The 27,103-nt window shown below is 47.4% G+C and overlaps 1 protein-coding gene across 13 annotated transcripts in view; it reads right to left on the bottom strand.

Annotated features, from left to right (window-relative positions):
• The window catches only part of SGSM1 (small G protein signaling modulator 1), a 95,675-nt gene extending 70,916 nt beyond the window's left edge, over positions 1–24,759 (bottom strand). For all 13 annotated transcript variants that reach the window (XR_013390518.1, XM_077917749.1, XM_077917759.1 and 10 more), the window contains exons 1-4: positions 24,541–24,759; positions 9,306–9,381; positions 1,013–1,175; positions 217–369 (exon numbers count right to left, since the gene is read on the bottom strand). Coding sequence is in view for 12 of the 13 variants with exons in the window: in XM_077917749.1 (XP_077773875.1) it covers positions 217–369; positions 1,013–1,175; positions 9,306–9,381; positions 24,541–24,744 (596 nt within the window). In the remaining variant the exon portion in view is untranslated. The remainder of the gene's footprint in view (positions 1–216; positions 370–1,012; positions 1,176–9,305; positions 9,382–24,540) is intronic.
• Positions 24,760–27,103: the final 2,344 nt, after the last annotated feature.

Genomic DNA, 27,103 nt, shown 5'->3' with positions numbered 1-27,103 from the left:
GACATGCTTTCCAAATGGCCTAAAACAACCTCTGGATCTCCACAAATTGATCAGGCACATGGGGAATTCATCACAACACCTACTTCCCATGTGAAGTCCAATGAACCCAGATGCTGAAAAGACCAAAGTTTCACTGTGCAAACGAACCTTACAGATGTCTCCTGCAGGAGTGGAGGCAGGCAAAGGAAACTGCCACCGCTCATTGTCTCTCTTTACCTGCTGTTTTCCACCAAGTGGAGCACTATTTTGTCCAGGACCTTTTCAAAAAGTGCCGTCCGGATCCAGAGGTGCTTGATGGCCTGCGGGGAGAGGCTGGGGAGCTTGGAAGCCTTGCGTGTGCTCTCCTGGACACCTGGGCTCTGGTTTCGCCTTAGGGGAGAAGGGAGAACAAGTCCCACATTCACCCACATCTGTGGCCGGACAAAATCTCCCAGAAAGACATGCACAAAGTTGATGCACTCATCTATTTACTGGACATATTTGCTTACAAAAGGATATAACCCAGGTTTTTAAGAATGTGGAAGGAAAATTGCAGCAAAAGAAGGCCTAATCTGCACAGACCAGTTTGGGGCTAAATCAGAGGCTACTTTTTCATGTCACAAAAATTACTGGTCCAGGAGTCTCAGCATCGTCATTGTTTATTTGGATGCTGCCATTCCAGAACAAACTATGTTCAAGGTGGCTCACAAATAAAAAAATAATTACATAATTTACCAAGTTACAAAATATAACAAAATTTAAACAATGAACAATTAATGAGAACACCCATGAAGAAATAATGAATAAAATCAAACAATCCTCTTACAGTAAATAAAAATACCACCATAAAATCACATAAGTCTTGCACTAGCAACCCAGGTCGATTGGCCCTCCAGACTTCTCCAGGGGCCTGACGCTGGGGATTAGATGCAAGGGCCAAAGCTCTCCTTCTGCTGCTTGAAGCCCCATTCCAGCTGATGTCTGGCCATGTCTCAGCCCCATGCACACACCCAGGCTCAGAGCATAGACTTACACATTCTCAATGAGCTGCTCCAGGTCCTGCACCTTCCGGGACAATTCCTCAGCAGGAGGAAAGCTCTTCCCCACTTTCATGAACAGGGCGGCAATCTTGTTGCTGCGCAGGAAGCCCGCCGCCCGCCGCTTGAGGCCGTGGAGGACACAGGCTTCGATGGCAGCTGGAAGGAGACAAGAGAGAGGGGCCAGCTGGTGCATTAGGAGGGAGCAGTGAGGCAGTCAAGTTCGCTGATGGTGGGAAGTTGTTAAAAAAGAGATTGCAAAGAGCTCCAAAAGAATGTTTCCAAAGTGAGAAAATGGGTGGTAAAATTGGCAAATGATATTCAGTGAAATGTGTAAAGTGATACATGTGGGACCAAAATGTCTTAATTGCCCGTACATGTGCATGGGGTCTGAACTAGCAATGACTGACCAGGAGTGAGACCTTGGGTCTCAATGAAGATGTCACTCCAAAGTGCAATGGCTGTGAAAAAGGTAAATTCCATGCTAGGGATCATTAGGAAAGGAATTGAAAATAAAACTGCTGGCATCATAATGCTGAAAACTATGGTGCAACTGCACTTTGAATCCTGTATCCAGTTCTGGTTGCCTCACCTCAAAAAGGATATTGTAGAGTTGGAAAAGGTTCAGAAAAAGGCAACCAGAATGATCCAAGGAAAAGAGGGACTCCTCTATAAATAAAGGTTGCAGAGTTTGGGACTTTTTAGTTGAGAGAAAAGGCGAGTAAAAGGAGACAAGATTGAAGTTCATAAAATGATGAACAGAAAGTGGACAGAGAAAACTGTTTCTCCTTCTCTCATACCACAGCCCACTGTGAGAACAGGATGCGGGACGAAATCCACAAGGTCCTTCTTATGTTCTTTTATTATGATAATTTTTATTAATTTTTCATTAATAACAATCCAATGGAGGCCACATTAATACAATACCAAATCATGCCAAATCACAATACAATCAAAAGAACCAATTAATCAGTTCCGAAATCAACATTTTTGGATGACTTCCCACGTTCCGGCTATCAGGAGTTGATGTTATTCCTTGATCCTGCGCCAATTCTCTTAATTAGTCCAAGTTCCACAATTCCGATCTTAATCCTTTGTGGGGGTTTTTGCAGCCATTGATGTGACCACTTTCGAACGTATTTAATAAATCCATATCCATTCAATTGCAGAGGGAGTTTTATATCCTGTAGCTATGTAAAATATTTATTTACCTTCTTTCCCCCCTTCCTGTTGTAATCAGTCAGTTTTCTTCAACATTACCCCTCCTTCAAGAACTGATTTCTACGTGCGACACGTCTCCATTTTGTCCCATCCGAAAGCATTCCAGAGCCCGGCCACGGCTTCTGGCCTACTTCCAGTGTTTATCTCCCTGTTCCTTCTAACGAGCTGGTGCCTTGCCAAAACCATAATAAATCAGAATCAGAGCTCTCTTTAACGGGCAATGTCACAAATCATCACAGTATTTCACACAGTCTATTCTTTTAAGTACTCCATAAAGAAAAGAGTCCCATGGACTGCAAAAAGCTCAAACCTATCCATTCTGAAGGAAATCAACCCTGAGTGCTCACTGGAAGGACAGATCGTGAAGCTGAGGCTCTGGCCACCTCATGAGAAGAGAAGACTCTCTGGAAAAAGCTCTGATGTTGGGTAAGATTGAGGGCAGAAGGAGAAGGGGACGACGGAGGAAGAGATGGTTGGACAGTGTTATAGAAACGACCAACATGAATTTGACGAAACTGTGGGAGGCAGTGGAAAACAGGAGTGCCTGGTGTGCTCTGGTCCATGGGGTCATGAAGAGTCGGGCACGACTACTCTACTAAACAACAACAAGGAAGAAAATTATAGGTTCTTGTTGAATCCCTCTGGCATTCCATATATAGTTGTAATTCATTAATAATTTCATTCCATTAATAATTGATTCTTCTTCAGTGAAGACTTGCCAAATCATAGCACAACAAATACACAAAGAGAACAAAGGCTCCTCCTCACTTACGTAGCATTCCAATTACGATAACGAAAGTCCTCTCCAGATCAAAACCTTGGCACCCAGTGGCTGATTCATTTAGCAGGTTATCTTTCTCCTTCTTCCAAAACACATGTTTCTTATGTCCAAAATCAGATACATTTTACAAAAAAACAGAGATACCGCCGTTCATGGCAACTGCCTTGGGGAGTTTCCAATACGTGCAGTGCTATGCACTCTGCGTCCCTGCCCCTGCATTCCATCGGAGCGAGAAGCAGTTATCGGACGATCCACGAGGGAAAGCTCTCCCCCCAACCTGGGGGGCGGGGCTTGCAAGGATAATTACTCCCAAATTATCCTTAACTAACTGCATGGCTGGCATCCATTACTGCGGGAACAGCTGTTCACCATGGCGGCTGTGGCGGAAGTGGTCCATCTTATGGTCATCTTACCACCTGTTCACACTCTTATCAGTTCTGCAGAGAGATCAGCTCCAAGAAACACCTCCTGATGCCCTGAAATGACCTCCATTCCAGATTATCCTTATAAGAAAGCACTATTCCACTTTAGTGTTTGGTGTCAGAGTTGAGATTTCCCTCCTCTTCCCTCCCTGCCCCTTTCTTCTTTTGTGTCCTGTCTTTAATCTGTGAGTCTGACAGCTGGGACTGCCATGTTTCTGAGCAATTGTACGCAAGCTGCTCTGGTAGCTGTTTTGGCTGAAGTGCAAAGAGCAAACACTGTAAAAAAGTAAAATAAACGGCAACGCTCTAGAGATTGCACTACAACAATTGGAAGTTCAGAAAAGCTCCTCCCTAAGCTGTCCAAGCCCATCTTTGCCACAACATTGTCAGTCCCCGGATACCAATGCCAGCTTGAACCCCACCAGCTTGGCGCAGCCTGTGACCTCAACCAGGTATCCAAAGACCATTTGCCACCTGCTGCTGGGGGGACTCCAACTCCACTTTGATCCTTCTCAGAACATAAGAACTTGGGAAGAGCCGGCTCTATCAGGCCTACAGCCCAGCATCCAGTTCTCACAGTGGCCAAGCAGATGCCCCAGTAGGAAGCCACAAGCAGTTTTGGGACACAAAAGCAATACCCTCCCCTCCTGTGGCTTCCAGCAACTGGGATTCAGAAGCATTGCTGCCTCCAACTGTGGCGGTCAGAGCATGGCCATTGTGGCTGGTAGCCATCGATAGCCCTCTCCTCCTCCATGAATTTGTCTCATCCTCCTTTAAAGACATCTAAGTCGGTGGCCATCACTGCCTCCTGTGGGAGTGAGTTCCATAGTTTAACTACGCACAGGGTGAAGAAGTCTGTCCATTTGTCTGTTCTGAATCTTCCAACACCCAGCTTCCTTGGATGTCCACGAGTGAAGGAGATGCTGATGTCTCCAATTATCACCCAAGGCTGACATTGCCCAGAACCAGGACAGAGGCATCTTCCCTACCGGCGCTCTTGCCCTTGGGTAGCAGAGGTCCACAGCGTGAGCCAGGGAGAGCACTTGCCTTGCAGGCCCCCAAGTCTTTCCAATTCTGTTGTGAATTCATTTGCCTTCCCTGCTGCGGGTGACAGTGCGGCTCCGTCTCTCTGGAGTCCAATGGGGGGGGGGCAGGGGGGAGCCAGACAGAGTAAATTAGCATTTTGGGTCTGAATTATTTTCAGCTTTGGCAAGCTGCAGTGTTTCCAACCCATTCAGCTGCCAGCAAGCTCCCTTATCAGCAGACAGCATGGCAGCCCACAGCATAGCGGGGGGAAGAAACGGCAGAAGCTACCTAGAATCATAGAATTGTAGACTTGGAAGGGAACCCCAAAGGCCATCCAGCCCAACCCCCACAATCCCCACTTACCCTCCTCTGAAGAAAAAACATGCTTCCTCTGTTACAGCCCATTTCATAAGGCTTCAAAATGACAAATCAAATAATTTTTGCTGATTAACTGACAGAAGCTCAGTAAAATTTGTGAGGGCAACTTGCAAACTCAGGGAACACTGGTTCATTTTCTTAGGCTACTTTGCTTCTGGTGTGTTACTGTCATTTGGGAATGAACGAGAACATATTCAAGGGGTTAGTGCTCAAAGAGAGTGCTTCTTCAAACAAGGAAAAGTCATTGTCAGTTATCTAAAAAGGGGGGCACTGACACTGCTGTTTTGGTGACAAGTCTGGGGTGGAGCTCCCTGACCCACCACTCACAGGTCAAGTTTGATAGGTGGGTGGAACAGACAGACAAACCGCTTCCCAAAATATCTAATACAGTGGTACCTCGGGTTACATACGCTTCAGGTTACATACGCTTCAGATTACAGACTCTGCTAACCCAGAAATAGTACCTTGGGTTAAGAACTTTGCTTCAGGATGAGAACAGAAATCGTGCTCCGGCAGCACGGCAGCAGCAGGAGGCCCCATTAGCTAAAGTGGTGCTTCAGATTAAGAACAGTTTCAGGTCCGTACTTAACCTGAAGCACCACTTTAGCTAATGGGGCCTCCCGCTGCCGCCGCACCGCCAGAGCATGATTTCTGTTCTCTCATCCTGAAGCAAAGTTCTTAACCCGAGGTAATATTTCTGGGTTAGCAGAGTCTGTAACCTGAAGCGTATGTAACCCGAGGTACCACTGTACAGGCATGTTCGAAGTTCGTTTCAGGGGCCTGGCTGGACGATGAAGAGTGGTGGCAGGCACTAGCCCCAGAACCCCCCAGAGATGACACAGAAGAAGACGCCTTAGACCCAGGACACCGATGGTGAAACTTGGAAAACCAGTCTGTGGCAGGGACAAGTTTGGAATGAAATAAAAAGGAATATGGAGGTATGGGGAAGAAAAAAATTATGCTAATGGGGAAGGATCTTGGTAATAAAAATGAATGTATTGCCTAGAATGTTATTTTTATTCCACTCCATAACGATAGTTAGTGGAGCAGGACACTTCAAACAATGGCAAAAGGACATATCTAAATCTAACTGGCAGGGGGGGAAGCCAAGGATTAAATATAAGTTACTAAAGATTCTCCTTGCCAGATTTAAAGTTATACCAAGGGACTTAAAAAGACGGTTTATGTATGCAACAACAGCTGCAAGAATACTTTTTGCCCAGAGATGGAAGGAAGAGGAAACGCCAACCAAGGAAGAGTGGATAGCGAAAATGATGGACTATGCAGAAATGGCGAAAATGACTGGGAAGATCAGACACCAAGATGATAGTAAATTTAAAAAAGAATGGCATAAATTTATAGAGTATTTATATAGAGTACATTAAGGAACAATGCAAAGATTTAAAGATGTTAGCAGGATTGATATAGCGCTTGTAATTTTTTAATAGGTAAAGAAATAAATAAGGATGTAATCAAAGTTGGATATATGAATTAGATGCGGTTAAAATTAAAAAACGTATTTGTGGAAAACCAGAAGGGGGAGGAGGGAAGTCTTGGGGTACAGGGAATCCCCCAATTGTATAAATAATGTTGAATTTAAGTTTGAATGATGCTAATGATGAAAACTGAAAATTAAAATTAAGAAGGAGGAGGAGGAAGCTTGCCTGAACGCAGGAAGGCCATTTTGGCCTGCAAACCCATCCCTCCAACCTTGAACCATACAGCAACTGGTCAAGGGTTTCCTTGCCCAACCAAAGGGACAGATGTCTCTCTCTCTTTCTTTTCTGTGGTCTGCGGTCTGACTCATCTAAGCTGCATCAAGGGAGAAGCCAGCAAGGGATGCTTTGCAATTAAGCCAAGATGACACATTGTCACTAAATAATGAACCACCAAAGCAAGTGCTGTTTACCAAGAGCTGGCAACACAGATCCACCAGGAATGAAAGGACTCCCCCCACCATCACCCTTTCCACCTGCGTGGATGAGGCCTTTGAGGGGGACTGCCATGCAGTCAATCCCACCAAACTTCAGGCACCCACATTGGACAAGTCCTTTGAGTGGAATCTGCTGCAGCCTTTCCATTAAAGCAGGGGTGGCCAACTCCCAAGAGACTGCGATCTACTCACAGTTAAAAACTGACAGTGATCAAACTTGTTGAGCTTTTTTTAGGAAGGAAAGCCCTGTTTTGGGGGGGTTGAGCTTCTTTGGGGGGAGCCAATGATCTACCAGACGTTCACAATCTACCTGTTGGACGTGTCTGCATTAAAGGAAGAACAAAGCAGAAAGGTTGCAGCCATGACTTCTTAAAGGCCTGGAGGAGAACAAGGCAGAGGGATGGAACTGAAAGCTGCCCTATCCTGGCGCCATTCTCCCTTCCCCCTCCTCTGCCACTTATCATGCTAATAAGGGTTTTTTAAGAGCCTGATCCTCCCCATGGAGGCTGAGGGAGGCTGGCAGGCAACTCAAATTAAATTCCCATCATCCCCAGATGGTGCTCCAGAGCTGCCCTGAGGCCAAGGAGAAATGCAACAGCAGACTTAAGAGGCTGGGATGAGAATTGCCAAGCACTCCTGCCTGTCCTGCCTTGTGGGTGGTGAGGAACAGCGCTATAAACAATGTGAAGCCCATAGGGAGCCAGCCAGCTCCAGATTTGCTCTGTTCATTTGGTGATTCAGGCTGCAGTTGCTCCAAGTAAGAGGAGGTGGTGTCTGGATCACCCTATCTTAATTCTCTCCCCACTCACACAGCTGGCCTACCTTAACCAAAGAGTCAGGTTGAGGTAATGGTCAACAGGCATCACTTGTAAATGGATGGCTTAGCCAAAGGACATAAGAAGGGCCTGCTGGATAAGGCTAACGGCCCATCTAGTCCAGTCTCCTGTCCCCACAGTGGCCAACCAGATGCTCCAGTGGAAAGCCACAAGCAATTTTTGGGCACAAAAGCAATACCCTCCCCTCCTGTGGCTTCCAGCAACTGACATTCAGAAGCATGGCTTGGATGCAGAGCATGGCCATTGTGACTAGCAGCCATTGACAGCCTCATCTTCCATGACAGACCAGCTTCTCTGACACGATCCTGCCCACCAGTTGAGAATGATTCAAAGGCTCTTCACTACATCCCCCCAATATCAGAAGTTAGGTGGCAAGTAGAGAGGGGGGCAGTTCCATGGAAGCATACAAATTTAGGGACACTTTTGAAAACTTCGTATTGTAAGACGTATTGAAGCTGTTTTGATAAGAACCTAAGATCATAAAAAGATTGTGCTGGATCAGGCCAATGGCCATCTAGTCCACTCGGGTTAAGAACTTAATTCATTCTGGAGGTCCATTCTTAACCTGAAACTGTTCTTAACCTGAGGTACCACTTTAGCTAATGGGGCCTCCTACTGCCACTGTGCTGCCACTGCACGATTTCTGTTGTCACCCTGAAGCAAAGTTCTTAACCCGAGGTATTATTTCTGGGTTAGCAGAGTCTGTAACCTGAAGCCTCCGTAACCTGAAGCATCTGTAACCCGAGGTACCACTGTATTCTGTTCTCAAAGTGGCCAACCAGGTGCCTGTGGGAAACTCACAAGCTCAATTCAAGCCCAAGAGCCCTCTCTCCTCCTGTGGTTTCCAGCAACAGAGCATGGCGGCAATGTCTAATTGCCATTGATAGCCCTCTCCTCCATAAATGTGGTCCATGGAGAGAGCCACCCTTGAAGATGGATGATGGCCTGAGCAAGGGAAGGTCAGTAGCTCGTTTCCCCCAGGCTAGCAAGACAGCCAAGCTGGTGTGCGCAAAGCAAGAGTCAGCACCTTGGAGAGAGGTAAAGGCTGGGTTCAGATCCACGACCAGTGTTTCTGCAGCTGAGCCCAACCACTAATGATGTCTCAGCAACCACCGAGTTTTATAGCAGGGTTGTGTGGCCACTGAGTAGATGCTTGACACACACCCCCCCAACTGCTTCCTACCTAAAGGACTGGTGCCGCCTTCTGCAGCTAAGTACCTTCCTCAAGGTAATGGGGTTTCCAGCTCTTGGGATCTCTCCTCTGGGATCTCCTGATTCTCCAATGAGTCCAATAAGAGGGCCTAGCAGTGGAACTGACATTTTGGGGCTCAGGGAAGGGAAGGTGAGCTCCATGGACCCATACAGGATGAACCAGGGCCAGATCCCTCTCCACCTTGGGGCTGCTGCAGCCTCCAAGTATGCCTCCTCTTGGTATGGGATCAGGAAAAAATCCACAGTTGGTAAGGCAAAACAGATAGATGGAACAGTCTATTTCCAGTTCGGATCAATTTTCCATGTTTATTCTTAAGCCCCACCTCATCCCTGACTAGATGTCATCTGAAAGGGCAGTGTGCAACTGCCTTTAAGAAGCTACTGAGGCTCACAGCTCAGATATTGGTGGCCAGGCATGACCGATGGAGCACAAAGGGGAAATTGCACACCAGACGGGAGACGTCCGGCTGGCAGACTTACCACAAAAGGAAATGATGTGGCTGCTGTCTTCATGTACAAACTTCCTGGTGACGGATTCCTCCATTATCTGTTTCACCTGCAAAACAGTAGAGACAAAACAAAAGAAAGGTGAGTTTTTTAGTTTGTGAAGGTAAAATTAAAGTATTAGGTTCCAGTCCCCTTGCTAGCAGACTGGATCGCTCCCAGGACAGAGATCATTCCAGAATTTGAAGCTTTGAGGCTGCAGGGACCAAGTTCAAAGAGCTCCTGAAAGCCGCTCCAAAACACACACGCAAGAAGTAGAAGGATTTTTGTGACTATGCCTAGAAGCTGAACTCAGATGCAAGTAGAGCAGAAGGCTGAAAATTAAGCCCTGGAGAGCAGAGAGCAGTTGGATTAAAAGCACCTGCATCAAAATGAAATCCATTTACAGCAGTTTTAAAAATTGCTCTTAAAGGAATGAAGCACACAGGCCACACTGAGTGCTTTGTTCCTATAATGGCAACAGGAATGTGATGGAAGGGTACAAGGGGTCACCGGGCAAGTGAAGATCAGTGGGTTACAGAAGGTGCTCCTCCCAACCCCTGGGCTATGGATTCTCCCCTGGGGCTGCTGCCCCACCCATAAAGCTCCGCTTATTTACCCCCCCACCCCGATTCCAGCTGGAGCAACATGAAAAGTGGGGCACAAAATGAGTGGGCACCTTGCAAGAGCAGCTGTCAGAGAAGGTGAGGAGAGGATGAAGCTTCCCTCTCCACCATCCCATCAGCCACCCTCCCCTTCCTCCTGCCTCACATTACGAAAGAAACGTTTTACTTGCACACAGCAGATGCCTGTGCACAACTCCCCAGGATTTTAAAATAATGATGCTGAGAGCAGATGGCAGGACAGGTGGGAAAGGGAGAGATTTTAAATCTGTCTTGGGGTGGCAGCTGCTCCTTCCAGGAACATCTCTGTCATTCTTTAGCTAAGATTTCTGCATTGGAGGGGGTTGTACCAGCCTGCAAGCGCTCCAATTGGAGAACAGCCTTTACCAAAGGTGTCATGGACTTTGAAGATGCTTGAACTCGGGACGAAAGGGAGAAACGAGCTAAGAGGAAGGCAGGCCTGGCAAACTCTCACTGGGATCAACTCCCACCCGGAAACCCATGTCCCCACTGTGGAGGGACGTGTGGATCCAGAATTGGCCTCCACAGTCAGTTATAGCCTCCTTGTTAAGACCATATTGATGGTAGACAATCTTACTCGGCTATGAGGGATCGCCAAAGAAGAAGACAACTAGATTACCCTTGAGGATCCCTTCCAACTCTGCAATTCTTTGATTCGATGAAATCCAAGAACCTAAGAAGCACCCCTGCTGGATCAGATCAAGGGTCCGATAGGGAGGATAGGATGGGGAAAACTAACTTAGTCACCCCTCTCATGCCAGGAGATTCCTGGCAACCAGCCAGCCATTCTGGGAGGCAAAGGGGCCCAACAAGCAGGGGTTTTTCCTTTCCCAGGAATCAGGAAAGGTCCTGCATCTGCACCAATCCTTTCCTGAAGAAAACTGCTTTTAATGAGCTTCCTATTTTCTGCAGGGAATGTGATGGCAAGCAGCCCTTAGAGAAAGCTGCCCTGAGAGAAAAACAGTTGTGATCTCTTTCCTCTTATGAGAAGAAGGAAATCGAAAAGGTGATGGTAGCGCAAGAGCTCCAGCTCAAAGCAGCTCTGAGCACAGACTTGCTTTCTTAAATGTCTTAAATGTGTCTTCTTTTGCACTTGAGAGAGCCGTGCATGTTCTATTATACACCTGGAAGGTATCACACACGCAAATCCCAAGTTGGTAAAACTCAAAGAGTCAGATTTTAGAATATTTATATCCTCTGTAATTTGTGTTCCGTTTTGCTTGCAGAGCTAGGCTTTTGTGGACTTACTGGCTGAACTGCCACATGATTTCTTTAAAAAGAAAAATTAAAAGCTGCTTTTAAGGGGGAATGATTGGCTAGCTGGCTAGTTGCTAGTTAGCTAGTAGAGAAGTGTGGGATATGACCTCTAAGGTGAGGGTAATGCAGATCTAACAGCTGAGCTCTTGAAAAGCTTGTGCTGCCTTACCAACATTGAACTGGCTTATCCTTTGAAAGCACATGAAACAGGAAGTGGCCAGGCTGGCCTCCTCCTCACCTGCATTGCCAACATCCAGCTCTGCTTGTCTCTGCAGTGCTGACAAGCCCAGGCTTTGCTTCTGCTGCTGTGCTCCTTTCCCGGTGTGCAGCTGCTGCCTCTTTTCACAGGACAGTGTGAGCTTTACAGCTGCTCAGCCAACAGCGGATGCACCAGGCCAATGACTAACCCCATTCAGCCGACAAGCCCTCTCAGCTCCTTTCTGCTGCCTCACCAACCAGCTGTGCTTCCTGCCCCCAATGTGTCCTTAGGATGATAATAAAATAATGGCATTCAGAGTCACAATTTCCTGTGCAGGTTTGGTGCTTTCCCTATCCTTGCCTTGCTGTGGGACAGGAAGCGGGGTTTGAACCTGAAGCAGAGATCAGTCCCAGTGAGTGTTTGTATTGCAAACAAATTGAGAAATGAAGAAGCAGAAGGGGCCTCTAACCATGTGCAGAGTGCTTCTCAGCTGGCACTAAATTAGTACCCATGGCCCTCTGCCACACATCCAAGGTGGGATTTGCCTGCTTCCACCCCATTCCTCAGCATGCATAAATTCCCCAACTGAGTCTGTTCAAGCAGTGAAATAGGACCTGATTGCAGAAGGGATCCTGTGCTCAATTCCCCCAAACAGCAGACGAGGAGGGAAGCCTATTTCTGCATGGCACCATTCCAGGTGGAAGATAGGGAGCTCACAGGAAAGAATAAATCCCTGCACACAGAAAATCAGCAGCTCAGGGAGAATGGTGCTAGCCCAGCTTCACACTTCCATGCTGGTTTTCTAAGTGCAGGGAGTTTGCTTTTTCTTCTTGGCAGGGATAAACCCAACCCACCTGTGAAGCCTGCAGTGGTTCAGTCCAGGAACTGGTTCAACTCTGGGTGTTGGTGAATAGGAATCATAGAATCATAGAATCATAGAGTTGGAATAGACCACAAGGGCCATCGAGTCCAACCCCCTGCCAAGCAGGAAACACCATCAGAGCACTCCTGACATATGGTTGTCAAGCCTCTGCTTAAAGACCTCCAAAGACGGAGACTCCACCACACTCCTTGCCAGCAAATTCCACTGTCGAACAGCTCTTACTGTCAGGAAGTTCTTCCTAATGTTTAGGTGGAATCTTCTTTCTTGTAGTTTGGATCCATTGCTCCGTGTCCGCTTCTCTGGAGCAGCAGAAAACAACCTTTCTCCCTCCTCTATATGACATCCTTTTATATATTTGAACATGGCTATCATATCACCCCTTAACCTCCTCTTCTCCAGGCTAAACATGCCCAGCTCCCTTAGCCGTTCCTCATAAGGCATCGTTTCCAGGCCTTTGACCATTTTGGTTGCCCTCCTCTGGACACGTTCCAGTTTGTCAGTGTCCTTCTTGAACTGTGGTGCCCAGAACTGGACACAGTACTCCAGGTGAGGTCTGACCAGAACAGAATACAGTGGCACTATTACTTCCCTTGATCTAGATGCTATACTCCTATTGATGCAGCCCAGAATTGCATTGGCTTTTTTAGCTGCCGCATCACACTGTTGGCTCATGTCAAGTTTGTGGTCAACCAAGAGTCCTAGATCCTTTTCACATGTACTGCTCTCAAGCCAGGTGTCCCCCATCTTGTATTTGTGCCTCTCATTATTATTTTTTGCCCAAGTGCAATACTTTACATTTCTCCCTGTTAAAGTTCATCTTGTTTGTTTTGGCCCAGTTCTCTAATCTGTCAAGGTCGTTTTGAAGTGTGATCCTGTCCTCTGGGGTGTTAGCCACCCCTCCCAGTTTGGTGTCATCTGCAAATTTGATCAGGATGCCCTTGAGTCCATCCTCCAAGTCGTTGATAAAGATGTTGAATAAGACCGGGCCCAAGACAGAACCCTGTGGCACCCCACTAGTCACTCTTCTCCAGGATGAAGAGGAACCATTGATGAGCACCCTTTGGGTTCGGTCAGTCAGCCAGTTACAAATCCACTGAGTGGTAGCATAGTCAAGACCGCATTTTACCAGCTTCTTTACAAGGATATCATGGGGCACCTTGTTGAATGCCTTGCTGAAATCAAGGTAGGCTACATCCACTGTGTTCCCTTCATCTACCAGGCTTGTAATTCTGTCAAAAAACGAGATCAGGTTAGTCTGACATGACTTATTTTTCAGAAATCCATGCTGACTATTGGTGATCACAGCATTCCTTTCTAGGTGCTCACAGACTGTTTGCTTAATGATCTGCTCCAGAATCTTCCCTGGTATTGATGTCAGACTGACTGGGCGATAATTATTTGGGTCCTCTCTTTTCCCCTTTTTGAAAATAGGGACAATATTTGCCCTCCTCCAGTCTGCCAGGACTTCCGCCTGTTCTCCAGGAATTCTCAAAGATGACTGCCAGTGGTTCTGAGATCACATCTGCCAGTTCTTTTAATACTCTTGCATGCAGTTCATCTGGCCCTGGAGACTTGAATACATCTAAACTAGCCAAGTATTCTTGTACTATCTCCTTAGTTATTCTGGGCTGTGTTTCCTCTGCTGAATCATTTGCTCTAAATTCTTCGGGTCAGGCATTGTTTTCTTTATCGGAGAAGACTGAGGCAAAGAAGGCATTGAGGAGTTCAGCCCTTTCTGTGTCCCCTGTTTGCATTTCACCATCTTCTCCTCTGAGTGACCCCACTGTTTCTTTGTTCTTCCTTTTGCTACGGACATACCCATAAAAGCCTTTTTTTGTTTCTTTTAACCTCTCTAGCAAGCCTGAGTTCATTTTGTGCTTTAGCTTTTCTGACTTTGTGTCTACATGTGCTGGCTATTTGTTTGAATTCCTCTTTGGTGGTTTCCCCCCTTTTCCATTTTTTGTACACATCCTTTTTAAATCTTAACTCGGTTAAAAGTTCTTTAGATAGCCACCCTGGCTTCTTTAGGCACCTTCCATGTTTCCGTCTCATTGGTATTGCCTGAAGTTGTGCTTTTACTATCTCCCTCTTAACAAACTCTCAGCCATCATGAACTCCCTTTCCTTTTAGTATTACTGTCCATGGGATCTCACCCAGCACTTCCCTAAGTTTTATGAAGTCGGCTTTCTTAAAGTCAAGAAATTGAGTCCTAGTATGCTTGGCTGCTCCTTTCCGCTGTATAGTAAACTTCAGAAGAGCATGATCACTCACGCCTAATGATCCTTCCACTTCTACCCCACTAACCAGGTCATCAACATTGGTTAGGACCAGATCTAAAATGGCTGTTCCTCTTGTTGCTTCTCCCACTTTCTGGACAATGAAGTTGTCTGCAAGGCCAGTGAGGCATCTGTTTGACCTTATGCTCTTGGCTGAGTTTGACATCCAACAAATATCTGGGTAATTGAAGTCCCCCATTACTACTATCTCCCTTCCTTTTGCATGCTTGGCCAGCTGTTCCAGGAAGGCATCATCTATGTCCTCCGTTTGGCTTGGGGATCTATAGTAAACTCCCACAATGAGGTCTCTGTTATTCTTCTCTCCCTTAATTTTGACCCAAATGCTCTCACTTTGGCTTTGAGGTTCTAAATCTTGGATCTCTTCACAGGTATACACATCCCTGACATATAACGCCACTCCTCCTCCTTTCTTGTCTGGTCTGTTTCTCTGAAATAGATTGTATCCCTCCATTATTACATTCCAATCGTGGGACTTATCCCACCAGGTTTCAGTGATGCCTATTATGTCATATTTAGTTTGCTGTACCAAGAGCTCAAGCTCATCTTGTTTATCTTTGTTGGGGCTCTCAGAGCTGGAGGGAATTCACAATGGCAAGAACCTGGCCGTGGAGTCGACCCAATGCCAGGATGAACAGGATGGCCTTTTAGCAAGTAGCCAATTATCTTTGAGGTGTGTGGGTGGGGGGGATTTCAACCCTCTTGAGTGTTGAGCCCATAACAGAAGTGTCCTTGCATTCCTTCACAGAGCAGCAGCCCCACCCCACCCCCAATGCTGCTCTGTACAAACAAAGCTTTGCTTGTGGGGAACCATCAACTTGCCCTTCCCTCCCAAGACGCTCAGATGTTTCCGGCTAGAAAGTGGGGGGGGGGGGACTGCTATCCACAGCAAGAGAGAGCAAGTGGACTGCTGGCTGTCCCTCCAGAACAGCAATGACCCCGGCTTCCACCAGGCAGCCGGAAACCCCAACCCCACAGAAGGCAAACTGGTTGAGCTGCATTTTCCACCTGGTTCTGCAGCTGGAGGAGGGCAACCCTCAAGACGAGACCTGAGGCAGGCTGCCAGACTGTGCTTTCTGCCCCTCCCCTCCCTGGTATCTGACATTTGCCAGTCCTCTTCCATTTAAAAAGAATGATGGGAGGCCCATAGCTTAGTGGAAGAGCTCCCCGGCTCAGTCCCCAAAGGCATATCCAGGAAGCACAGGCAATCATTCCTATGGGAGCTCTCTGAGACTTCTTTGGGGGCACTGGGACTTCCTCTCTCTCCCCCCACCCCACCCCAAAGCACTCCTTTCTTGCATTGAGACCTCTTTCAAAATGTCTTTGTCACAGTTGACCACGGTCTCAGATCGGAATTCCTTTTACGTATGTATTGTTGTTGTTTTAAACTGTTTCTGTATTTATAATTGTTGTTTAAAACTATTGTTATTTACTTCATAAAATTTACACACTGTTTGATGGTAAATGCTCAGAGAGAAGGAAGCAATAAAATTATCAGAAAAAACTGTAAAAACAACTCTTCAAAACATTCAAAAGATAAGATCAGCAATCAACAAAAGTGCACTGTCAACGTTCTACATATCCAGACTGGCTTGCCTAAATGAAAATGTTTTCAGCGGGAGCAAAAAGAGTGGGGGGGGGGGGTGTCAAGAGGCAGGGACTTCCGGAGTGTGGGTGCTGCCACACTGAAGCAGCCATGAGGGCATCTATTGGGTAAGGCCATCTGGCAGGTGAACTGCTCCCAAGTTGTTATGAACTTTATACTTTGAACAGCACCCCCCCCCCAATATTCCATTGTTTTATCTGTTTTTATATACTGTATGTAACTGATTTATAAATGTTCTTACCTTCTAAATTGCCTTGGGATGCCTCAAGGGCAGCCATTTATAAATGAAATAAATACAAGCCTGTGGGGAGAACTCCCCTTTTTGTCCCACTTCACTTTTCTTTTACAGCAGGCGAGGAACCCTTTTCAGCCCCAGGCTGGCATTGCTCTTGGCCTGCCTTGCAAGGGGCATGCCTGCCAGCAGTGTGCGTCACCCAGGACACTTTCACATGCAGGTGTGCACACACCTCCACAGCTGACCACGCCTTCAAGGGAGACACCGGGATGACATCCTCCAAAGGGCACTGACCTGGGCATCTCCACCCAGCCCTGCATTAAGGCTCTTTTCATGGAGGAGACGCCATCAGTGGCCACAGTGGCTCTGCTGCCTTTGCTCTAGTTCCACGGTTGGAGACAGAAATGCTGCTGAATACCAGTTGCTGGAAGGGAGAGTTGTAGGAGGGGAGAGCGCTGGAGTGCTTGGGTCCCGCTTGTAGGTTTCCCATAATGGGCATCTGGTCAGCCACTGTGAGAGCAGGATGCTGGACTCGGTGGCCTCCCATGGGCCTGATCCAGCAGGCGCTTCTGATGTTTTTAGTAGAGTCCAAGGCAGCTTGCTACACTCAACTCTTAAGGCTCCAGCAACACACATTTTCCCCAGCAGTCAAACTGCCTCCTCACTGCTTTGCAAATCAAGGCTCAGAGAGAAGTTTTTAGACAGCAGTGCCAGTACCCATCCACATTAAAAGTAAACCAGGGAAGGCTGGCCTGACCTTGGCCGTGTCAGCACTGAAAAACTTGTTCTCTCATTTTGAATTTGCACAGGTGTAAACCAGGAGAGCCTTTTGGTTTGCACATTGACTATCGTCTTAACAAAACACAACTCCCTCCCACCCTGTACCCCCCTCCAATTTGTCCACCTGCTGTCACCAGCCTGTAATTCCAATATCCTGCAGGGACAATAATAATGAAGAAGAAAAACACACTGCTTGCATTATTCCTGTGCGTTCAATGACTGTTTGCTTTGGGTTATTCAGATGATAACATAGCTGAGAAGTCTGATACGGATGGAAGAAGCACAACTGTTCTCTCTCCACCGCCTGCACACACACAAAGTTTCATTTAGGGAGACAAAAAACAATCATGGCAAGAACTGATTTTCAACAGATACCTGAGGGTGCAAAGTGGGACAATGACTTTAGGTGCCTGGGGTTAGCCTTCAATCTTAAGGAGGTAGGGATCAAAATGTTTCTCGGATCACACACACATTGCACCCAGGTATTGCTCCTAAGCACCAGGGTTGCAACGCACCTGTAGAGCCAGGTGCAGCCTTTCCCACCTTCACCATATGCAGAATTCAGTTTGGGCTCCACACTTCCCAGAACCAAAGGAAATGCCACAAGGGAGCCTGCTGCAGAGATACATTTCCCAACAAGGAAAGAACTGGAGAATTGCACTGTTTCTGTTGAGATGGAGGTGGGGGAAGGCAAGCAGAGACCTGGAAGGTAGTGTGCATCTTGAAAGCTAAATCCATTTCCCCGCTAAAGCATACAAGTTCCTACAGCCATGTAAGGTTTCTTCATACCAACCAGGTGCAAAAACTCTTATTTCTGCCTTTATTGCTGGTAACCCTCCTCCTGCCAAAATGCTTTTCTGCAGACCCGTATACAAATAGTTGAACAGAATCATAGAATTGTGGAGTTGAAAGGGACCCCCACAGGTCATCTAGTCCAACCCCTTGCAATGCAGGAATGCCTAGCTGGTTCCAGGTCTGCTCTTCTTTAAAGTGGCAGAACACCTGCTTGGCATTCAAAAGGTCCCTGGTCCAATCCCTGGCAGCGTCACCCTGTTTGAAACCCTGGAGAGCTGCTGCCAGTCAGTGTACACAAAACTGAGCTACATGGACCAAGGGCAGATAAGGCAGCCCCCCCCCCCCATGTTCCTATGCTTTTGCACCCTTGGAAAACGTAGTGTGCACAACAACAGGGGTGCCATCTGTTTCTGCCATAATCAGTGGGGAGCTGAAAAAAGGGCCCCCAGGAAGCCCTTTCAGATCATATGATGCTACAAAGGGAAAGAAAGAAAGAAAGGTGATGCTGAGCTGACGCACATTTCCAAATTCCATCCCCTTCTAACTGCTTCACTCCCCAAAGCCACTGAAGATTTTAAAATCATGGCAGCAGCTGTTGCCATGGAAACAAACTGAAGCAATCAATGCTGGAGGATGAGCTGGCAAAGCTGGGAGAGGAGCAGGAGAGTCAGCTCCAAAGAGGCAGGGAGGGGGGGGGGGCATGGATCATTCCCTGGAACATTTTCAAAGCAGCAGAGGCAGAGGAAGGGAGCTCTTGGGGGAGGGGGCACAAAAAGCACCTTGAGCAGGAGAAAGCAGAGGCTATGACCTTCAAAGAGAAAGGAAATGGCCCCGGAGGCTCTTCCTCAGCCAACTCACAACAGAAAGCTCCCCCCTCCCAGGTATTTCGGGGGGGGGGGCACCAGCAACTGACTTTAAAATAAAATGAAACACACAATTGTTAATTGCGCCCATGGCTAGTTTGGTCCCAAACCCACATATGAGCACGGCCCAGGAGGAAGGAGCGGAACCACTGTATGACAGTGCCCCCAGCTCCCAACCCCTCTAGACGGTCCAGAAGGATGTTATGGTCGATTGTATCAAAGGCCGCTGAGAGATCCAGCAGAACTAGGAAACAGCTCTCACCTTTGTCCCTAGCTCGCTGGAGATCATCAACCAGTGCGACCAAGGCAGTTTCAGTCCCATGATGAGGCCTGAACCCCGATTGGAAGGGATCCAAATGGTCCGCATCCTCCAGGCGTGCCTGGAGTTGTTCAGCAACCACACGCTCAATCACCTTGCCCAAGAATGGAAGATTTGAGACTGGGCGATAGTTGGCCATACTGGCCGGGTTTAAAGATGGTTTTTTAAGAAGCGGTTTAATGACCGCCTCTTTCAGCGGATCTGGGAATGTTCCCAGATATAGATACCATCATCTTAAAAGATACATTCTCCCAACTCTCACATATTTTTACTTATTTTTGTTTATTTATTTAACTTAATATTTATTTTATTCATTTATTTTATTAATTTCTATACCGCTTTATATTTTTAAGAAAAATCTCAAAGCATTTATGTTTTAAATCAATAAAACATAATTAAAGCAATCTGAAGAAAGTCAAATATAGAGTATACAGTCAAAGCAACATAACAGAAAACTAAAATATTATCTTAAAGATTTCAAAATAAAGCATTACAAAGGAGGTCAACTACAGAATGCAAACTTAGCACAGTAGGGCTGGGGGAGTCTGGCCCTGCCCCCTAGGCCAGGTGGAAAGGGCCTTGCAGGGAGCAGCCTCCACGCCTCACAGCCTTCTTTAAGAAGCTCAAAGTGGCATACGCAACTTTCTCCCTCTTTTGTCTTCACAACAACCCTGCGAGGCAGGGAAGGCTGAGAAAAGCAGTGACAGGCCCAGTGCGCTTCATGTCCAAGCTGGGCTATGAATCCCAGGCGCCAGTCCCACACTCTAACCTTGCACCACATTGGCTCCCTTCTCACAGACATGTTTGCCCTCTACATTTTTTTAAAAAAAGAGCAACTCATATATAAGTGTGTTTTCTCAACCTGCCTTCCAATGGAAGTTTTTAGTTGGTCAAACAATTTCTAACCTATTTACAGAATAAGATACTGCAATTCTCCTAATCAGAAGAGATGTAGATTCGCATCAACGTCACCAACAATTCTGTGTTCTGTTGACCATCCAACAGAGGAAATGGCTTGTAACGCCCACACAAGTTGTAATGCCCCAACTTGTGTCGCTGGGTGGTGGGAAGGTAGGAGTCGTAACCCAGCACCATGCGGAGGCACCAGGTTGCGGGAGGGGGCTCTGCTTTTACAAAAATTAAGTGAGGAGGTGGTGGAGAACCTCAGAAGAGTCAATGGCCCACATAGTCCAGCATCCTGTTCTCACAGCAGCCACCCAGAGGCCCACAAGCAAGGCCAGGGCACACCAGCGCTCTCCCACTTGCAATTCCCTGCAAGGGGTATTCAGGGGTAAGCATGCCTTCTTTAACAGGAGAGGGAGAGGGTAAGAAGACTGGGCGTGGGATCAAACCAAATGGGGGCCCCTGTAGTCCAGCCACCCAGAGGCCCCCATGGGAAGCCCACCATTAGGACTCTCCCCAATTGCAATTCCCAGTAAGTGGTCTTCAGAGGTATCCTGGCTCCACCAGAGGAGGCAGAACATAGGAAGTGCTTGGCTGTGGGATCCATGCCGTCCAGCCTCCTGTTCTCACCGTGGGCAGCCAGGGGCCTGTGGGATCTGAGCACAAGGCTTCCAGCAACTGGCATTCAGACTGTGTGGAGGCAGAGGACAGCCCATGTGGCCGATCCTCTTTTAAGGCCCTCCTAGTTGGGGGCCATCACTGCCTCTGATGGGAGCGAGTTCCACTATGCACTGCACAAGGAAGGCCTTTCTGTCCTGAATCCTCCATCCTCATTGGATGTCCATGAGGAAACGGCTCTCACTGACTGCAGGCCATTCTGAGAACAACCACCGACGCCACACAATCAATAACTCTCCAGAAAAAGCTATCCAAGAATAGACCTTAAGAGTGTTCAGCACTAAGGAATAAAAACATCTTAAGCTCATTGCCGGCAGAGCAGGCAATTAAAAGGTGCTGGAGACGACCTCCACCTTGTGCCCTGGGAGCCCCATTTAAAAATCAAAGGGAAGACACACAGCTGAGGAGGATGCCTTCTGGGTCAGCAGGATGCTACCCTCGCTGCCACTGTGTGCGCCCCCCCCCCCCGGTGTTAAGTAACCACCACCCCTCCAATATTGGTGGGGTTGCCAAGGCAGAAGAACTTCATTCTGCTTTCTCACCATCAATACATAAATTGGGACTGCATGAACTGGTTCCCTTGCTATTCCTTGAGAGCATTTAGAGTCAGCCAGAAAGAGAAAAAGATACTGACATATTTTTTTGCTTGCTTCACGCAAACCATGGCTGTGTTTTTTCAGTGTGTTTCACCTTTGGGACACAATTCATGTGTGTGTGTGTGTGTGTGTGTGTGCGTGTGCGCGCGCGCATGTGCGTGTGAATGTGAATGTGAATGTGATGCTTTTTGGCAAAGCATCATTTCCCCAGCACTTGTCACTATAAAACTATCTCACAAGACGATGGGCCCCATCTGCACTCTAGATGTAAAGTGGTATCACACCACTTTAAGCAGCCATGGCTTTCCCCAAAGAATCCTGGGAACTGTAGTGTTAAGGGTGGGGAGCATTGTTGGGAGACCCCCTATCCCCCTCACAGAGCTACAGTTCCCTGAGAAGAAGGACTGACCATTAAACCACACTGAGAATTGAAGTTTTGTGAGACAAATAGTTCTGTTAGGGCCTCTCAGCACCAAACAACAAACTACAGTTCCCAGGATTCTTTGGGGGAAAGGCTATGGTAGTTTAAAGTTGCTTGCTAGTGTTTTACATTTACAGTGGGGACACTTTCATATTATCCCCCCCACCACCACCAGATTCCTTGAGAGGAGCTCAGAGAAGGAGGAGGAACGTGTTTTCGGGCCACCCAACTCCTTCATCCCAGAGATCATAAAGTGGGCAGGCATGCTCTCTCTCTCTCTCTCAATTGCAAATTACATGCAAGCAGAGAAGCACAATTTATTTGACTAACAGAGGAATTGCCAGCTCACAACTGCAAACAGAAATAAAACTCCCAGGCCAATGAGGACACGTGCTCATATTTCTTATTTCTTGCACAACTTACACCCCAACACAGGAGATACAAGGCAGTCCGGCCTGGAGAACATCACCATCCAAGGTTTGTGACATGTTCCCCATGTGCCACAGTTCACATCCCAGCCCAGTTTGCCTTTCACATCCTGGTCCCTCCCTGTGAGGCAGCCTGAATGAAACTCATCTCTGGCACTTACATAACCATCATCACGGTGGCTTGCTGATTAAAAGCCCTATGCAGACTCCAGCTCTCTCAGGCTCACAGGAAGAGGCGCACAGCACCTATGGCTTGGTACATGGCAGGAGGGGAGGCTGTAGGAGGAGCAGGGAGCATTGTGGCTGAGGGACAGAGTGCCTGCCTCACAAGCAAAAGGTCCCAGGTTCAATTCCTGCCTCAGAGCCTGGAGAGCAGCTGCTCCTTGTGTCAGCTGGAAAGGGTGGAGCAGCCCCAAAGACCACCCTGCCCCATGGGAGACCACTATGTTGAGCAGAGGCCAGAAAGAAAAATGGGCCTAGTAGTTGACGTGCACAGGAGGTTTCATCCCAGCCATGCCAAAATCTAAGGGCAAATCCACAGTATATATTTAAAGCACATGACTTCCTTGCAAAGTATCCTGGAAAGTGCTGTGTCTCCCCACCAGAGCTACAATTCCCAGTACTCTTAACAAACTACAGGTCCCAGAATTCTTTGGGGGAAGTCACTTTTTAAAATGTGCCTCATGTGGATCTGCACGGAGGTTTCCCTACATGCACTTCTCCATCCAGGCTCCCAGTTGAAGGGGACACATCCCAATCGGGCCAAAGGATGGTGGGCATAGAGCCGGGCTGGTGAGGGGCACAGCCTGCAAAGAGGGTTGGCCAGGGAGACCTCATGCAGAGGTTCCCCATCCCTGGCATGGACCGTCCTGAGCTAGATGGACCAGTGGGCTCTCTGGATTCCGATGAGAGGCAGCAGGAGCCCCTGGTCTCTCTAGCCCCCAGCAAGGGCTTTGCTCCAGTCCGTGACAAAAGAAAACACAGGAGAGGCTTTGAAGTGGAGAAGCATCAGGCCTTGGCAAACGAATGCAGTGACCTCTTCTTGTTCATCTTGTCCTTGATGGGTCTGTCAGGACGCAGCAACAGATGATGCCAGAATTCAATTAATGGGCGCAACGGAGCCAAACTTCCCCATGGGGTCACGCCAGCCAGCCTGCAGCTCCCCTCCCAAGAGCAGCACAAGTGAATGTGCAGTGAGAGGGAGCTGCAAAGGGGTAGCCCAGTACCAGCCACACACACCTCCCAGGCTGTGGGCTCTGCACAATCCAGAACTAGACTTACATAAGCAGCAACTCTTTTAGCACCACATGGGAAAGATTGGAGGAGCAGGGGGGCGGGAAATCAAAATCAGAGCCATCTCAGTTCTGATCCTTGGGGGAGGGATGAGGGGGAGGATGAAAGGGTCTTGAACCCTTAGGAATGTTCATCGGCTAGGCAGACAGGTCCAGATGTCATGCTGCCAGAGACCTTGAGAAATTCTTCATGTTCCAATAACGCTGAAGGCAACAAAGATAATAAATAAGCAAGCGATGCCCATCTTCCCCAGGACATGTTCCAGACTAGAGAGGAAGGGCTGTCCCCAGATGGGGGAAAGCCACTCTGTGTGTCCCCAGAGACTCCCTTTACCTCTACTATCTCATCTTGCCCCAGGGACTAGTGTCCAGCACCCGACTCTCACAGTGGCCAGCCAGATACCTGCGGGAAGCCCCCCACGGGCCCCAGCACCACCTGCGATGCCCAACAACTGGTCGCCTCTCCACGCCACCTCTCATCTGTGCGCCTCCATGGTGACCTTGCTGCCATGGCCTGCCCCAAATAAGGGGAGCATGGGAGACAGGAGCAAGGTCTCTGAGCATGTGAAGACTGCAAGGACCACTATGACAGGGTAACCCTGCACATACAGGACAAAATGGGGAAGGAGTGACATGCCCCCCCCCAAATCTGGAGAGTTTTGCATCCCTTCCTGCATTGCCTTGCTTTCCTTTTTTGAACAAACTGATCTGCTCTTTGGGGTAACAACCCCCCTCCCCCATGTCCATTTGCAGCTGGCCAGGTCTCTTCTTCCTGAGAGGAGGGAGGAAATCTCCTCTCTCAGTCTAAAGCCCCCCAAAAGGGGGGAAATGGGAAACGCTGCTTTACTCTCCCCCGCCCCCCGCCTTGAATAGGATGAGTCAAGCGCATGGAGCTAAAGGCAGGAGACTCTTCAGTCGCACCCCCCAAAAGCCCCAACACCCCCCCAGCGCGCAAATGCAAAGCTACCGAACGAGCCCTGCCCCCCCTCCGTGGTGCCCCCCTCCCCGCTGCCCCGCGGGGCAAGCAGCGCGCACCCACCTCCTTCTTGGCGCTGCGCAGGAGGCGCTGCCGCGTCTCGGCCTCGGCGGGCAGCAGCAGCAGCGACGAGGGCGTCAAGGCGCGCAGGGCGGCCGCCGAGCCCCCCGACGCCCCCCGGCTGCCGCCTCCGCCGCCCCCCGCCGCGCCCGCCCCCCGCCGGCCCCCGGCCGGAGAGGAAGAGGAGGAGGTCGCCGCCGCCGCCATCGTGCGCTTCCTCCTTCTGCCCGAGCGCAGGGAGCCGCTGGCCGCCGAGGGCGGGTGGCTGCGCTGCGCTGCGCAGGGCTGGGCGAACCCGACGCGCCGCCCCTCCGAGCTCCCCAGCCGCCTCCGCCTACGGCTAGCATAATGCTAACATAATGGCCAATAGAATGAAAACAGTATTGGAAGAGTACATACACCATGATCAGGCAGGATTTCTTCCAGGTAGACAAATTAAGGATAATATAAGAAATATTATAGATATTATAGAATACCTGGAAATGAGAAATGAAAAACAAGCAGCATTGATGTTTATAACAAAATTTTAAAAATCCTTCCAGTAACACATAGAATCATAGAATCATGGAGTTGGAAGAGACCACAAGGGCCATCGAGTCCAACCCCCTGCCAAGCAGGAAACACCATCAGAGCACTCCTGACATATGGTTGTCAAGCCTCTGCTTAAAGACCTCCAAAGACAGAGACTCCACCACACTCCTTTTGCATCATACTTTTTTATTGAGATTATACAAAAAGAAAAAAACACGGACAAAGAAAAAGGAGAGAAGGTAACAATAAGAATACATATAAATACTCAAAGTCCAACCTAAGTGTATCTTATGATACATTAACATATAGAGTATACTTTGTTTACTTAAATTATTATTTCCCTTCCCTCGACTGTACAAAAAAAAGAAACTGTTTTACCACATATTTCTAACAAATCATAATATACTACACTCTTTCAGACCTGGGACTCCCCTCCACCCTTTTGGTAAGTATCAAACATGTTCCATACTCCCGTACTTATTTTTCACAAATCATATTTAGTCGCTAGTAAATTTTTCCTATCCCCACCAGTGCTTTATAGATTTGTTCCTATATAGTTCCAATATTTACTCCAATTTTTCTGAAATTTCTGTTCGTCTTGATCTCGAATTTTAACTGTTAACCTATCCAACTCGGCATAATTTATCATTTTGGCCTGCCAATCACTTAAACTGGGTATATTTTCCACTTTCCAATTTTGCGCCAATATAATTCTTGTTGCGGTGTTGGCGTAAATAAATATGATCTTATCTTCTTTTTTAATTTCTTTGCCCATCAGTCCCAACAAAAAGGCTTCAGGTCTTTTGGGAAAGGTGTATTTAAATATTTTTTTAAGCTCATTATAAATAATTTCCCAAAAGCCTTTCACCTTGTTACAACGCCACCACATGTGATAAAGATTACCCTCCACCTCGCCACATTTCCAGCATTTGTTGTTCTGTAACCTATACATTTTGGCCAGCTTCACCGGTGTAAGATACCATCTGTATAACATCTTCCAAATATTCTCTCTCAATGCCGTACAGGCCGTAAATTTTATGGTACTATTCCACAGTTCCGACCACCTTACAAAATCAATATTATACCCAAAGTCAATGGCCCATTTAATCATTGCCTCCTTGACCTCCTCATCTTTTGTCTGCCACTCCAATAAGATCTCATATATTTTAGACAATGTTTTGTTCTTGCTATCTATAACCTCTACGTTAAATTTTGATTTTTTATCATCAAAGCCTAAACTCTTTTTGTCTTCTTTTAACAAGTCATGCACTTGATGATATTGCAACCAACCCGTGAGTAGGCTTTGTATCTCTTCGTAGGGTCTAAGTTTGGGCCCTTGATCTGTTTTTCTTAGAAGATCTTCATATGTCGCATTGTTCCCTTCCATATTTAGTTTCTTAACCGTTAGAACCTCTATTGGTGAGATCCACCAGGGGGTTTTCCTTTCAAGGAGGTTTTTATTCCTTTCCCACACCTGGTAGATTGGTCCCCTGAAAATATGGTTTAAGAAGCTCCTGTGTACCTTCACCTTCCCATACCACAGGTACGCGTGCCACCCGTACCTATTATCATAGCCTTCCAGATCCAGTATATCTCTGTTCTCTAGTTTTATCCATTCCTTTATCCAGAGTAGGCACGCTGATTCATAATATAAGCTCAAATCTGGAAGGGAAAAGCCCCCTCTTTCTTTTTTATCTATTAGTATTTTCATTTTTATCCGTGGTCTTTTCCCTTGCCAGATGTATTTCGCTAAGGCTCTTTGCCACTCTTTACACTGTTTTATACCTTTAAGTATTGGGATAGTTTGAAACAGGAACAACATTCTGGGTAAAATATTCATTTTTACTACTGCTATCCTTCCTAAAAAGGAGAGTTTCAGTCTTCCCCAGATTTCCATATCTTTCTTTATATTCTTCCAGGTGACCTCATAATTGTCCTTGTACAGATTTAAGTTTTTAGCCATAATCCAAATTCCTAGATATTTCACTTTCTTAACTGCCGTGATTCCTACCCTTTGTTCTAGATCAATCGTTTC

The sequence above is a fragment of the Podarcis muralis genome, chromosome 13 (assembly GCF_964188315.1).
Source record: "Podarcis muralis chromosome 13, rPodMur119.hap1.1, whole genome shotgun sequence".
In the NCBI taxonomy this organism is placed as follows: Eukaryota; Metazoa; Chordata; class Lepidosauria; order Squamata; family Lacertidae; genus Podarcis; species Podarcis muralis.
The sequence above is the reverse complement of the archived record's forward strand: the minus strand, read 5'-3'. Positions and strand labels throughout refer to the sequence as shown.